Genomic DNA, 15,566 nt, shown 5'->3' with positions numbered 1-15,566 from the left:
AGCTGAGATCGCACCATTGCATTCCAGCCTGGGCAACAAGAGCGAAATTTTGTCTCAAAAAAAAAAAAAAGGTGGTCTTCCATGTGGAATCAAACAGGAGCTGCAGATTAGCAGGCATAGGAGACGGATCGTCCAGGGCATCAGGAAAAGCTTTTAATTAAGTTGTGAAAATTCATAATGAAACATACACTGCAGCTGCACAGAGGGCAGAAGGCAGGCTGTGTTTACTCAAAGTCCCTGAGCAGTTCAGATTGACTCGTTCCCTCCGATGACATTAGGGTGCCACAGGAAGCCACAGCACATGGTCTTGCAACCTTCACAAAGTGGAAGAGCAGCCTGGAAGCTGTGTCTCTGCTGCTCTCTTTAATCCTGTTATCTTGTTTTCCTAAGCAGGGGTCACCAGTGACCAGCACTTTGGGCACGGCTGAGGGATACTCAGGACATTTGGGAGCCAATTCCCTTTAATGTTTGTGAGTAAGCTCTGGCTTTGCTGAGAAATCCATGGCTACTCTCTTCCTGTGGCTAGAATTTTGATTTTAATCAATTTACTTACTTCAAAAGGCATAGCAATCTCGTGGGCTAATTTAGACTCTCTGTCCTAATTTTAAAATGTTCTTTAGCTACCAACTTTCATTTTTGTGTTTATGGGAGAAAATTTAATTAGAACGGATATGTAGAAAGGAGAGAATAATAAATGTGTGTAATCCTAGCACCCAGGGATCATGGCTGATTTTTTTTTTTTTTTTTAAGCATCTGTCTACTTGATATCTGGTTTTTTGATATGTCATATACATTTTACTCGTTTTTTTTGTTTTTTTTTTTTTTTTTTTTTTTTTTGAGACAGAGTCTCACTCTGTCACCCAGGCTGGAGTGCGGCGTGCAATCTTGGTTCACTGCAACCTCTGCATCCTGGGTTCAAGCGATTCTTCTGCCTTAGCCTTCTGAGTAGCTGGGACAGGCAAACACCACCACAGTCGGCTAATTTTTGTATTTTTAGTAGAGATGGGGTTTCACCATGTTGGCCAGGCTGGTTTTGATCTCTTCACCTCTTGATCCGCCCGCCTTGGCCTCCCAAAGTGCTGGGATTACAGGCGTGAGCCACCGTGCCTGGCCTCTCTTATTTATTTTTAATTTCTGGTGAAAAGTAACTCTATACCTGGTTAAAAGAATTAAACCACACATAAGTGCATACAATGGGAAGTCAGCGTCCATTCTGTCTCTGAGTCCTAGTTCTTCTTGCCAGAGTGATCTGGACACTTGGCAAGAGAAGCTCCATCCAGCTCTTCATGGATTCTCAGCATTATCATAGAATGTTTTGCATCTCGCTGTGTGATGACTTGCATTAATTACTTCTGCTAGGTTTGCACAGCAAGCCTGGGGCCTTGTCTGCTGCTGTGCTTCGTGGTTTGGGAATTTCAGGCTTCAGATTTCACAGTGGGAGCTGGTGGAGTGACAGGGCTCCCTTGTGAGCTCAGCACCCTGTGAGTGATTTTCTAGGGGGCCGCTGAGAAAGTCCAGCTCCATTAGCTGAATGGCATTTTCCTCTTTGTTCCCAGAGGAGCTGCCACCTGTGCAGGGGCTCTGAATGCTCAGGTGCTTCTCACCACGGGTGCTCCTGCAGCCCCTGAGATCACACGTGTGCTGCCTGTGACCTCAGGGGCTTGTGGGCTACATACTTCCCAATGTCAAGCTACTCTAAGGGGAATTGATCAGCCTCTGCCTTCCTGGTTTAAAAACTTGCAAAAAATGCCAAATAGGTGTGACATTTCTCTCTCTCCTCCAACAGAAGCCTGGAATGGTCCCCCCTCCGCCAGGAGAAGAGAGCCAGACTGTCATCCTTCCTCCTGGCTGGCAAAGCTACCTGTCGCCTCAGGGCCGGCGGTACTATGTCAACACGACCACCAATGGTGAGTCCTGCCCAGGGGAGCCTGCACCAGCCCCCTGGTGTTCTCTCTCTCTAGAGGGGCGGGTTTTTCCTCTCTTCACCTCTCTGTTTGGGGCTTTTTCTTAAGTTCTGTGCTCAGGGCTGCAGTAATGTCTTGCTCCTCCCACTGTGCTGGGTGGTAGGGCCGCAGGTCTGGTTCTGTAGTTCTGGGAGTATCACGGGAGGAAGGCTGCCCTTCCCATGGTGTGGGTCATCCATGGATCCTCATGTCCACCTTGGGTATCTGCGTTAAACCCAACCTCTTCGTCTGGGGCTGTGTTTTCCGAAAGCCATCTCAAAAGGTTCTGTGGACCACAGCTGGTTTGAATAAAATGAACCAGGCGATGCCGCTGTGTGATCTCTTGGAATTTTGAAGGTTTTAATGATCTTGAAGCTTCAAAACAGGGATTGCAAATGTGAGGTTTCCCTAATTTCACTACAACATTGTGTCCTTTTACTTAAGTATCTCAGTGGCTGGTATTTCTCTGAATGTTTCTTTGGGAAATGCTGGGGGTGTTGATGGGTTATGTATCCCATCAAGTAGTACAGGTTCCACGTGCATTTCTGAGTTGAATAGGACCACACCTCAGAGCCCCCAATAATTATGGACCTCCCAGGCCTTCAGATGACCCCAGGATTCCAAGAAGTTGGCTGTAGATGGTTTATAAAAGGGGGTGCACAGCGTGGCAGGTTCTGCCGCAGGGCGAGCAGAGGGTCCTGTTGCAGGCTATGGTCTTGGGCAGGGCAAGACAGGGCAACCCAGCTAAACAGAGCTGTGCCTTGATCTCTGTGACTCCCCAAAGAAGTTACCATGAGGGAACTGAGAGTATTAAAACCAAGGAAAGTTAGACTTGGTGGGAATCATAGACATGCGTGCCAAGGCAGAAGATGAAAGCCTACTCAAATCCACCTGCTGGCTCAGCCTTGGCCTCTGTGCCCGCCTGACTCTGTGACCACCCCTTCCCACCTGGGGAAATCGTGGCTACAGCTTATGATTATGAGCTTGCCCCAGGAGGGGGTCCTAGTAACAGGGGAGCCAGCTGCTGTTTAGCACAGACGCAGAGAAGGCAGCTGGTTTATTCGTATCCCCTGGCAACCTGACCTTCCGCAGGCTCGAGAGGGGTGGTCTAGTTGAAGAGGTAACAGAGTTTCTAGGAAAAGGGAAGTAGGACTATTTCTGAATGTTCTAATCTTACGCTTCCTCAAAACAAACACATGAACAGCTTTGCACTGTTTCCAGCTACTTCAAGTTTCAGAGAAGAGCGTGTCTATATATGCACCACCCATCTGCAAAACACAGAATTTGGACTGTAGGATCATGAGATCATCAATCAATTTGGATCCATTATTGTTTCAGATAAGCTACACTATTGCAAAAGGGCATGGGTGAAAACGGCTTTCTGAATTTCAGCAGCTTTACCTTTTACTAAGTTAGAGAATAGTTTCTTTTCAGGGTAAAAAAATTCAGAGTACAGGCCGGGTGCAGTGGCTCAGACCTGTAATCCCAGTACTTTGGGAGGCCAAGGCAGGCAGATCATGAGATCAGGAGTTCAAGACCAGCCTGGCCAACGTACTGAAACCCCATCTCTACTGAAAATATAAAACATTAACTTGGGTGTGGTGGCAGGCGCCTGTAATCCCAGCTACTTAGGAGCCTGAGGCAGGAGAATTGCTTGAACCCAGGAGGCGGAGGTTGCCATGAGCCGAGATCGCGCCATTGCACTCCAGCCTGGATGACAGTGCAAGGCTCCATCTCAAAAATCAAACAAACAAAATTTCAATAAGTACAAAAAGGTTTCAAATAAAAAGTAAGAATCCCAGGTCTCACCTTTTAAACATATGTACACTTAGCTTTTAAAATAAATTGGAAAGTATTTTCTGTGTTATCCTTTAAATTACTCTGACAGTATATGCAGACATTTTTCTATACTTTGTACATTTTAGTCTAGCTCGTTCTTTTAAATAGCTGTGTCGTAATCCATTGGATGGGTATGCTATTAATTTCACCGGCACTCTATTAATGGTTGTTTAAGTCACATTTTATATCAACAGACAGTGTCTGGCAGCTTTTTCCTGAGACTCAGACATTAGCAGATACCACTGCGTGAGAGTTTTCTTATGGGTGCTGGGGTATAGTGATTCCACAGAGGCACTAGGCCAGGGGTCAGGGAACTTTTTCTGTGAAGGGCCAAGTAGTCAGTATTTGGGCTTTGAGGGTTATGTGGTCTCTGTCCTAGCCACTCAGCTCTACTGTCTCAGCATGGAAGTAGCCCTGAATGATAGGTAAACACATGAGTGTATCTAGGTTCCAATAAAATTTTATTTATGCAGAGGTATCTCAAAAATTTTTATTTATTTTGAGGTATCTCAAAATAGGAATTTCAAATAACTTGTGTGTTATAAAATATCATTGTTTTGGCCAGGCGTGGTGGCTCACGCCTGTAATCTCAGCACTTTGGAAGGCTGAGGCAGGTGGATCATGTGAGGTCAGGAGTTTGAAATCAGCCTGGCCAACATGGTAAAGCCCCATCTCTACTAAAAATATCAAAATTAGCTGGGTGTCGTGGTACACACCTGTAATCCCAGCTACCCAGAAGGCTGAGGCAGGAGAATTGCTTGAACCCAGGAGGTAGAGGTTGCAGTGAGCAGAGGTCACGCCACTGCACTCCAGCCTGGGCAACAGAGTGAGACTCTGTTTCAAAAAAAAAAAAAATTGTTCTTTTGTTTTTCAGCTATTTAAAAATATAAGACGATCCCAGTTGGCGAGTTCACTGAGCCATGTGGTAGTTGGTTTGGCCAGGTGGTCCCACAGGCCACAGCTGCTGGTCCCTGCTTTGGGCTGTCTGTTGGCTCCTCGAGGACTTGCCCTATGTGCCCTTCCTCTCTTTATTTATTGAAACAAGGTCTCACTCTGTTGCCCAAGCTAGAGTGCAGTGGCACGATCATGGCTCACTGCAGCTTCTACCTCCTGGGGTCAAGCACTCCTCCCACTTCAGCCTCCTGAGTAGCTGGGATTACAGGTGTGTGTTATCACGCCTGGCTGATTTTTTATTTTTATTGGAGACAAGGTCTCACTCTGTTGCCCAGGCTAGAATGTAGTGGCACGATCATGGCTTACTGCAGCCTCAACTTCCTAGGCTTAAGTGATCCTCCCACCTCAGCCTCCTGAGTAGCTGGGATTACAGGCATGTGCCACCACACCTGGCTTTTGCATGCATGTATATATATATATATATATATATATATATATATATATATGCTGCTTTTTTTTTTTTTTTTTTTGTAGAGATGAAGTTTTGCCATGTCGCCCAAGCTGGTCTTGAATTCTTGGCCTCAAGTAATCTACTGGCCTTGACTTTCCAAAGTATTGGGATTACAGGCATAAGCCACTGTGGCCGAAACACATTTTGTTTGTTTGTTTGTTTGTTTGTTTGTTTGTTTTTAGAGACAGTTTTGATATGTTGCCCAGGCTGATCTTGAACTTCTGGCTTCTGCCTCAGCTTCCCAATGTGCTGAGATTATAGGCATAAGCCACCGTGCTCGGCTCTCTCCTTCTCTTTTATGCTGAAAATAATTCCAGCACTTTGGTCTTGCATTCCAGATACTTGCCAGTTTTATTCATTACTCATTTAATTCATTGTTTTTCTCTTTAATTGAATCATTCATTCAAGGCATAGTTTGAGCCTCAGATATGTACTAGGCAGAGTGAGTCTTGGATACTGGGAATTTTAATAAGAACTAAGTAGTCCCTGACCTCATGGTGTTTATCTTCTTATAGTGGGAGCAGATTTTAAGTGAATACCTATTTGATTCAATCAGGAAAGGGTTGTGAAGCAGGAGTCCGGGGTGGTGGTTTTTGTTTGTTTGTTTTGTTTTTTGAGATAGAGTTTCACTCTTGTTGCCCAGGCTGGAGTGCAATGACGTGGTCTCGGCTCACTGCAACCTCCGCCTCTCCAGAGTGTTTTAAGAGCATGTCACAGAGAAACCCTGGGGGATCAGGGGAGGCTTCCTGGAGGAGGAAGCTGCAGGATGGGGAGTATCTTACTGATGGCGAAGAGTCAAATGTGTTTGTAGGGATCATGTAGCACTTGAACTTCATACTAATAATTTTGTTCGATTGTTTGAGGGAGAAGAAAAGCCGCTATCTTTCTGATCTCCTCTGGAATCCTTTCTTAGACTTGTTTTGTGTGGCTGCAGGGTTGTTTTAAATCTGCCTGCCCTTCTGCAGGAAGGCATCTATGAGAATAGCCACCTGTGAGTGTCTTACTTCCTGACTCGGGGCCAGCTGAGCCTGTGCCTCCTCACTGCTGGGCCAGCTGCGTCTGCCTTTCTGCCTGGGCTCTTGCTTCAGCATCTTTGCCCTGTCCTTCTCCAGGTGGCATTTCATGCACGTGCCAGCCCAGTGCCCAGAACGTGCAGTCTCTGTTCTAAGCTGGTCTTTCTTTTCTTCCTGTCTGTCTACCTTTCTTCCAGACACTTCTGTTTTTTCTCCCTTAATCCCTAATCGCCTCTTTTCCAGAGGGCGCCTGGGGATAATAGCTATTCTGTCCCTGTTTTTACACCTATAACCAGCTGAAAGTAATTTACATTTGTATTACTTTGCCTTGGCTAATCTGCTTATTTTCCTCCTTTCTTTTTCTTTTTTTTTTTTTTTTTTTTTTTTTTTTTGAGACAGAGTCTTGCTCTGTTGCCAGGCTGGAGTGCAGTGGCATGATTTTGGCTCACTGCAACCTCTGACTCCCTGGTTCAAGTGATTCTCCTGCCTCAGCCTCCTGAGTAGCTGAGATTACAGGCATGTGCCACCATGCCCAGCTAGTTTTTGTATTTTTATTAGAGACGGGGTTTCACCATGTTGGCCAGGATGGTCTCGATCTGCTGACCTCGTGATCTGCCCGCCTCGGCCTCCTAAACTGCTGGGATTACAGGCATCAGCAGCCAACTAATCTGCTTATTTTCACATCCATTTAGGATATTATGGATGAGGTTGTCACAGTGCTAACCACTGGGCCAGGCTCTGGGGATACAAAATCAAACTAGATACTGTCTCTGCTCTCAAAGACTGCAGTTCTAATAGGGCCAGAGACACATATATAACCTATAAGCATAGACCAGGTGCGGGGCTCACACCTGTAAGCCCAAAACTTTGGGAGACTGAAGCAGGCAGATCACAAGGTCAAAAGATCGAGACCATCCTTGCCAACATGGTGAAACCCTGTCTCTACTGAAAACACAAAAATTAGCTGGGCGTGGTGGTGCATGCCTGTAGTCCCAGCTACTCAGAGGCTGAGGCAGGAGAATCGCTTGAACCCAGGAGGCAGAGGTTGCAGTGAGCCGACATTGTGCCACTGTACTCTGGCCTGGTGGTAGAGTGAAACTCCATCTCAAAAACAAAAACCTGTAAGCATTACAGGTATTCATGTGGAAATCTGAGGGCTCGAGGAAGAGAGTAGTCAATTTTGTCAACCAAGTGTTTGCAGGGAGTGGGGGCGGCCTTGACCCAGGCATTCCTAGCCAAGGTTATAGCATGATTAAAGATCAGGCAGTGAGAGAAGAACAGTGGATATGTTTGGCATTGGCTAAGGAACGAAGAGGAGAGAGGGAGAGAGTCAGGGACCTTGCAGCATTTTGAGATTTTGAGGAGTTGGGTCTTTATTCTGTAGGCAGCAGGAATCCACAGAAAGTTACCAGGCGGTGGCGTGACATGATCAGAATATTGTGGCAAGGTTGCTTGTGCAGCAGAGCGAAGGTTTTAAGGGCAGTAAGCATGGAGCCGGACAGACTAAATGAGAGGAGAAATAATGAGGTCAAACACCAATTCTACAGCAGTGGCTGGAGAGGAGGAGATTGAATCTGTAAGACAGGATGTGGCAGCTCAGGAATTGCAAGGACCTGGATTCCTCCGGGTTTTCTGCCTCTTGTGATGGGACCATACAGTGAGTATCGGGTATTCAAGGGAGGAACAGGTTAGGAAGAAAGAAAATGAGTCCATATGGAGTATGTGGCTCCTTGGGGTACATTCAGGGAGGGACGGCTGCCATTTGGCTGCTGCACTGTGACTCGGAGGACTTCTGGGCTAGAGATGGGAATTGGGAAGCCATGCGGGTGCACAGCCTGGCATGCAGAGAGCAGAATGGATTTTGCCCCTCCTTGCCCCCTTGGTGTGGCCACTGATGTGCAGTGACCAACCTGCCCAGCCACACAGGATGGCCAGGATTTACGTTTCATCAGCAGAGAGGTGGGGTCATGAGGATGTAGAGGATCACCCAGGGCGAGCCTGTAGGAGGGAGCCTTGCAGCAAGGGTTTAAGGGAGTAGCCAAGGGGACTTTGAAGGAATAGCCAAGGAGACTTTGAGGAATCCAGGAGAAGGTAATGTCATGAAAGGCAAGGGAGAAAAGATTGTCAGAGAGAGGAAGTTAGAGACAGACTGAAATATAAATCAAGTTGATGGTAGGGGTGATACTTTAAATCACTGGGGAACATTGCACACTGGGGCCTGGGGAGGAATAGCAGGGATAGCAGGGGGCGGGAGGATTGGGGAGGGATAGCATTAAGAAAAACACCTAATGTAGGTGACGGGGTGATGAGTGCAGCAAACCACCCCCTCGGCACTTGTATACCTGTGTAACAAACCTGCACCACCCGCACATGTGCCCCGAACTTAAAGTATAATAAATAAATTTTAAAAAATAAAAAATCACTGGGGAAAGCACAGATTATTTAGTAAATGACGTTGGACCAGATGGCTAACAGGAAGTTCCAGTGGTTAATGCAATAATGCTGTTGCTTTCATATAAACTTGCCAACGCCATCAGAGCGTGCTCCGTGGACTTTGGGAAGTCCCCATCTTTCTTGTGGCTTTCTGGAAGTTTCATCACACAGAGTGGCCTTCAGTTCAGCCCCAGGAACTCCCAGGGTTTTGTTATCGAGAAGTTGCTTGTCTCGCACCGTCCAGGGAAGCTCTCTTTTCCCACCAAAAGTTGACTCTATTGCTAACGGTTTGGGTTGTGCTTGGTGCATGGATCGTGAGCTATTTTCAGTAGCCTACCCCATCCAGGGACCTCAGCTAGTGTTAAGGAGACTGTCTTTATGCAGTCGGCAAGAACAAAATACCGCAGACCAGATGACTTATAAACAAGAGAAACGTATTCATCACAGTTCAGGAGGATGGGAAGTCCAGGACGAAGGTGCGGGCAGATCGGGTGTCTGGTGTGGACCTGCTTTCTGGTTCACAGAGGGCAGCTGCATTGTCACATGGTGGAAAGGGCAAACAAGCTCCCTGGGTTGCTCTTTTAATGGCACTAAACACATGTTAGTGGAGGCTGTGTGACCTAAGTACCTCCTAAAAGCCCTGCCTCTTCCTACTGTCACATTGTCACATGGGGGATTAGGTTTCAACACATGAATTTTGAGGGGACACAACCATTCAGACCATGGCAGGGACCTCTTATACAATAAGTAATGATATTTCAAAAGATATAGCATAACATTTTTTGTTCCATTTATAATTACAATGTCAGCTGGATGTGGTGGCTGTCACCTGGAATCCAGCACTTTGGGGGGCCAAGGTGGGCAGATCGCTTGAGCCCAGGAGCTCGAGGCCAGCCTGGGAAGCATGGCGAAACCCCATCTCTATAAAAGTACAAAAATTAGCTAGGTGTGATGGCACACACCTGTAGTCCCAGCGGCTTGGGAGGCTCAGGTGGAAGGATCACTTGAGCCCAGGAGGCAGAGGTCACAAAGAACCGAAATTGTGCCATTGCTCTCCAGCCTGGGTGACAGAGCAAGACCCTGTCTCAAATAAATAAACAAAATAAAAATATAATTGGAAGACTAGGCATGCATGCTTCCTCACTTAACGTGAACATAGTCATAGGTATTCAGGCCCTCTTTTTGGAGAGATGCTGACCTTTTAGATGTTGTTTAGGATACATTTTGCCATTTGGACATAAGGGGTATTTGAAGCCAGTATTGATGGCCAAGATTGGTTTAGTTTAATGTATTAGTTAAGATTTTATTTTTATTTATTAATCTTTGTATACTCTAAATCCAGCAGTTTTATCTATGTCATTCATTTTTTAAAGAAAGAGTACTGTTTGAGATGATATCTCAGCCCATTCTCTGCACCCCCCCCCAACTGTAAAGCAGAGCCTGATGCAGGGATTGAGTGTTCACACCTTATTTAGGAGGTCTCAGTACAGAGTGGTGAGGGTAGGTATACAAGGGAAGGAAGGCCGAAGAGGATGCCAAGTGATGCTGGCTGGTGTTTGACAGTGAAATGCAGAGTCCCAGCAGGTCTCATAGTGGATATGTTCACTTCTGGAAGGGCTGCAAAGAGGAATCACAGTTGAGGAGGATGGGAAGTCCAGGATCAAGGTGCTGGCAGATTTGGAGTAGTCTGTAGGACAGCAGAGATGTTTTCTCTGCCCCCTCCCCTCTTGTCTCCTATTTCACACAGGCCAGGCCTCTCCCCTTGCACAGCTATTTCCTTACACATTTGGGTTGTACCATTTGACTCCTACCAACCTCTCAGAAAGCCAGATTTCACCATCCAGAGTGATGCTCATCCACGCCCAAGGCAGGGGTCTACAGAGCATGAGTGAGTTTCCAACTAAAATAGAAGGTGGCTGTTGATGGAACCATGAATAATCCAATGTCTGTGTCCCTATGTAGAGACTCTCTTAGAACTGAGCGCTATGATGAACATCTGTCTCCACTGGCAGACCTTGGTAACTGGGTCATTCATAAAAGTGGGTTGCAGAGGCCAGTGATTTTACTTCATAATCATCCTAAGAGGAAGCTTCTAAATCCCCTAACACAGGGGTTGGCAAAGTGTGCACCATGGGCCAAATTCAACTCAGAGGTGTTTTAATAAATAAAACTTTTTTTTTTTTTTTTTGAGATGGAGTCTCGCTCTATAGCCTAGGCTGGAGTACAGTGGCTCGATCTCACCTCTGCATCCTGGATCCCGGTTCAAACAATTCTCCTGCCTCAGCCTCCCAAGTAGCTGGGATTAGAGGCACGAGCCACCATGCCCAGCTGAGTTTGGTATTTTTTAATAGAGACGAGGTTTCACCATGTTGGCCAGTCTGGTCTTGAACTCCTGACCTTGTGATCCGCCCGCCTTGGCCTCCCAAAGTGCTGGGATTACAGGTGTGAGCCACCGTGCCCGGACAATGAAGCTTTCTTTATTGGAACACAGCCTTGCCCTTTTTACATATTGTCTATAGCTGCTTTTGCACTGAGATTTTAGAGTTGAATATAGACTGCCTCCAACTTTATTTATTTTTTGAGACGGAGTTTTGTTCTTGTTGCCCAGACTGAAGTGCAATGGCACGATCTCTGCTCACTACAACCTCTGCCTCCTGGGCTCAAGTGATTCTTTTGCCTCAGCCTCCTGAGTAGCTGGAATTATAGGCGTGTGCCACCACACGCAGCCAATTTTTTGTATTTTTAGTAGAAACGGAGTTGCGTCATGTTGGCCAGGCTGATCTTGAACTCCTGACCTCAGGTGGTCCACCTACCTCGGCTTCCCAAAGTGCAGGGATTAGAGGCATGAGCCACTGCATCCAGCCGACTATCTCCAACGTAAAATAGGTGGACTTAAAAATTTTTTTGACTTGGCGCAAAAGTGATACTCATTCACTAGAAACTGTATTTCAGTTCAGTATTCAGTAAATTATAAGAGATGAAATTCAACACTTTGCTACAACATAGGCTTTATGATAGACGATTCTGCCCTCCTGTAGGCTAATGGAAGTGTTCTGAGCATGTTTAAGGTAGGTGAGGCTAAGCTATGGTATTCATTATTTCAGGTAAAATATGTGTATTTTTGACATACACTATTTGCAAGTCACAATGGGTTTCTCAGTATATAACCCTGTGGTAAGTTGAGGACTATCTGTAATTGCAGCAGAGAACATGTGGCTCACAAAGTGAAAATATTTACTCTCTGACCCTTAACAGAAAAAGTTTGACAATACCTGATTTAAGAAATAGAACTGACTGGGTGCAGTGGCACCTGTAATCCCAACACTTTGGGAAGCCGAGGCGGGTGGATCATGAAGTCAGAAGATCGAGACCATCCTGGACAACATGTTGAAACCCTGTATTTACTAAAAATAAAATTCGCTGTGCATGGTGGTGCATGCCTGTTGTCTCAACTACTCAGGAGGCTGAGGTGGGAGAATCCCTTGAACTGGGGAGGCAGAGGCTGTGGTGAGCCTAGATCACGCCACTACACTCTAGCCTGGCTGCAGAGCAAGACTTCATTCTCTAAAATAAAAACAAAAACAAAAACAAAATAGAACCTGTTTGTTTGACACATAGGGAAATGAAATCCCTACACCTTAAAGGGATTTGCTTCAAGTTATCTGGTCATTTGTAAGCCCAGCTGTGACCAGACTGCCCTGTCTTCTAATCTTTTCTTTTTGCCTCAGTATTTGGAAGAGCAGACATGGGTGGCAGTGACTTAAATTGGAATGAGAATTACTGAGTTTGTAGGTTCTTTGATAAAGGAAAATAATCTGAAATAACAATTTTTTAAAGGTAACCTATGCATCTTGTTAAAGCATGAACCCAAATCCAAGAGAGCCGAAAATTGTTTTTAAGTCTTTTTTGTTTTAGATAGGATCTCTCTGTCATCCAGGCTGGAGTGTGGTGGCACAGTCAACCTCCCAGGCCCAAGTGATCCTCCCACTTCAGCCTTCCAAGTAGCTGGGACCACCGGCACATGCCACCACACCAGGCTACTTAAAAAACACTTTTTTTTTTTTTTTTTTTTTTTTGTCAAGGGGTTTTGCTATATTATCCAGGCTAGTCTTGAACTCCCGGCTCAAGCAATCCTCCTGCCTTGGCTTCCCAAAATGTTGGGATTACAAGCATGTGCACCACACCCAGGCCTTTAAGTGCTTTTGATGAAGAATCTGTGTCTATAAATGTTTTATTGTGTTTGTGACTGAAGCTTGGAGGACTAAACCAGGATTGGAGCTTTTGGATTCCTTTGCCAAATAGTAATTTTCTTGATTTCTTGCTTTAATTTTTCTTTAAATGAGTGGATTCCCATTTAACTTTATTATGCCAGGAACTAATGTGAGTTTCTGGATAAATTTTCCAGTAGAACACTTTTAACGTTTCTTTGTTACAAATAATTGGATCCTTTTCTGACTCCCCAAATAAAATGAATGGCCCTGATTATTCCCTGTTAATAAAAGTTACTCTGAGAAGGTTCTATACCCCAAAAATCCATCTATTTTCTTCTGTCCATCTGTGTTGAGCACATGTGATACTAAAAAGATATGCATGTGGCACATTTGGTTGATTAAATTAGAATTGTGTGTGCACGTGTGTGTGTGTGTGTGTGTGTGTGTGAGAGAGAGAGAGAGAGAGAGAGAGAGAGAGAAAGAGAGAGAGACAGAGAGACAGAGCCAGCCTAATATATATAAAGCCTAATTTTGGCTTTATTATTTTTCTTTAATGGATTCTTAGTGGAAGGCTGTTAGAACTTAAAGCTTCCTATTAATCTGCTTCTGTGTGGGTTTTGTTTTCTCTTCCAGGATATCCGTTCTCATGTGTAATGTTTAGGTCATGCTTACATGCATAACACACCCCTCATTTTTCACCAGGGTTTAAGGCCAATAGTCTTTCATTTGTGGCAGTGCCAGGTGGCTTAGAGTCGCTCACACCACCAGTAGGAAGTTGAAGACCCACACAAGTCAAAAGACAAAAGAGACAGATTTTGTGGTTTGCCCAATTCTAGGCATTTGAGTTACTTTGCAAAAGACTGCTTATTGGTAAACAGTGTGAGAGCGTTCTTCATTGTCTGTTAGGTGGAGTCAGTGATGAGTAGCGCGTGGTTCAGATATGGAAGTGGGACAAAAAGAAATGTGTAGAATAAGATCCATAAATCTTCTAGAATATTCAGTGACCCAGATTATTCCACTCCTAGCTGTATACCCAAGAAAATTGGAAACACATGTCCACGCAAAATCCTGCGTGTGCATGTTCAGAGCATTGTTATTTATTATGGCCGGTAGAAACTCAAATGCCCATCAACTGATGAATGGATAAACAAAATGTGGTTTTATCCGTACAGTGGAATATTAGCCATAAAAAGGAATGAAGGTACTGGCTGATACATGCTTCAATGTGGATGAATCTTGAAAACATCACACTAAGTCAAAGAAGCTAGACACAAAAAACTGTGTACCATATGATTCCATTTATATGAAATGCCTAGAATACAGAAATCCACAGAAAACCACCCAGGTGGTTGCTAGGGGCTGGAGTTAATGAAGAGTGACTGCTGATGGTTAGAGTTTCTTTCTGAGACAGTAAAAATGTTCCAAGTTAGGTAGTGGTGCAGGTTATACAACTCTGTGACTGTACCAAGAACCATTATGTTATATGCTTTTAGAGGGTGAATTTAATGATGTGGAATTATACTGCAATAAAAGTGTCATTAAAAACAGGCATGTGTGGGCATGGTGGGTGTGTATATGACTCTGTTGGCATCCTTTAGAAACCATTCATTTTTTTTTTTTTTTTTTTTTGAGACAGAGTCTTACTCTGTCACCCATGCTGGAGTGCAGTGGTGCAATCTCAGCTCACTGCAACCTCTGCCTCCCAGGTTCTAAGGGATTCTCCTGCCTCAGCCTATGGAGTAGCTGGGATTACAGATGCCTGCCACCATGCCCGGCTTTTTTTTTTTTTCCACCCCTGAGATGGAGTCTTATTCTGTCACCAGGCTGGAGTGCAGTGGCACAATCTCGGCTCACTGCAACCTCCACCTCCCAGGTTCCAGTGATTTTCCTGCCTCCACCTCCCAAATAGCTGGGATTACAGGCATGCACCACCACATCTGGCTAAGTTTTGTATTTTTACTAGAGATGGGGTTTCACCATGTTGGTCAGGATGGTCTTGAACTCCCAGCCGCAGGTGATCTGCCCTCCTTGGCCTCCCAAAGTGCTGGGATTCCAGGTGTAAGCCACTGTGCCCCGCCCCTAATTTTGTATTTTTGGTAGAGATGGGGTTTCACCCTGTTGGCCAGGCTGGTCTCAAACTCCTGACCTCAGGTAATCCACCAGCCTCGGCCTCTCAAAGTGCTGGGATTACAGGTGTGAGCCACCGCAGCCAGCCTAGAAACCATTCTTTAGACGTCTTGGTTAGGGAGTCATTCTGCCTGGTTGCCATACTGGTGGGTATCAGAGGTAACTTGGAAATGGAGTTTGTTTAAAAAAAAAAAAAAAAAAAAAAAAAAGCAATACACAGATTCTACCACTGACCTCCAGAATCAGAGTCTATTTGGAAAGAGTAAAAATGTCCACTTTATATTTTTCAAAGTTTTCTAACAATCACCACCTATTTTTTACTTGCAAGGACACTTTGTAATAAAATGATGGAGGCCTAGTCAAATGTAATAAAGCTGAGGAACAAATTTAAATCCAATTTCCTCTTACAGAAATTTAATGAGAAAACAGGACTTACTTTAAACAGGTGATCATGTGTCATAGTCCCAAGGGTAAAGGTTATATAACCATAAACAATTGTAGAATCTCATGGTGGAGCTATTGAAGACAAATAACTCAATTTTATGGTGACAAGACTTGGAATGAGTATAAAACTGCCAAGAAAGTCCCTTCACCT

General features: G+C 45.0%; 1 protein-coding gene across 6 annotated transcripts in view; it reads left to right on the top strand.

Moving 5' to 3' along the window:
* Positions 1-15,566, top strand: part of GAS7 (growth arrest specific 7) — a 283,465-nt gene that overhangs the window by 174,725 nt on the left and 93,174 nt on the right. For all 6 annotated transcript variants that reach the window (XM_003929241.4, XM_074388172.1, XM_074388173.1 and 3 more), the window contains one exon: positions 1,787-1,907. In XM_003929241.4, the coding sequence (XP_003929290.2) occupies positions 1,787-1,907 (121 nt within the window). The remainder of the gene's footprint in view (positions 1-1,786; positions 1,908-15,566) is intronic.

This window comes from Saimiri boliviensis, chromosome 17 (assembly GCF_048565385.1).
Source record: "Saimiri boliviensis isolate mSaiBol1 chromosome 17, mSaiBol1.pri, whole genome shotgun sequence".
NCBI lineage: Eukaryota > Metazoa > Chordata > Mammalia > Primates > Cebidae > Saimiri > Saimiri boliviensis.
The sequence above is the reverse complement of the archived record's forward strand: the minus strand, read 5'-3'. Positions and strand labels throughout refer to the sequence as shown.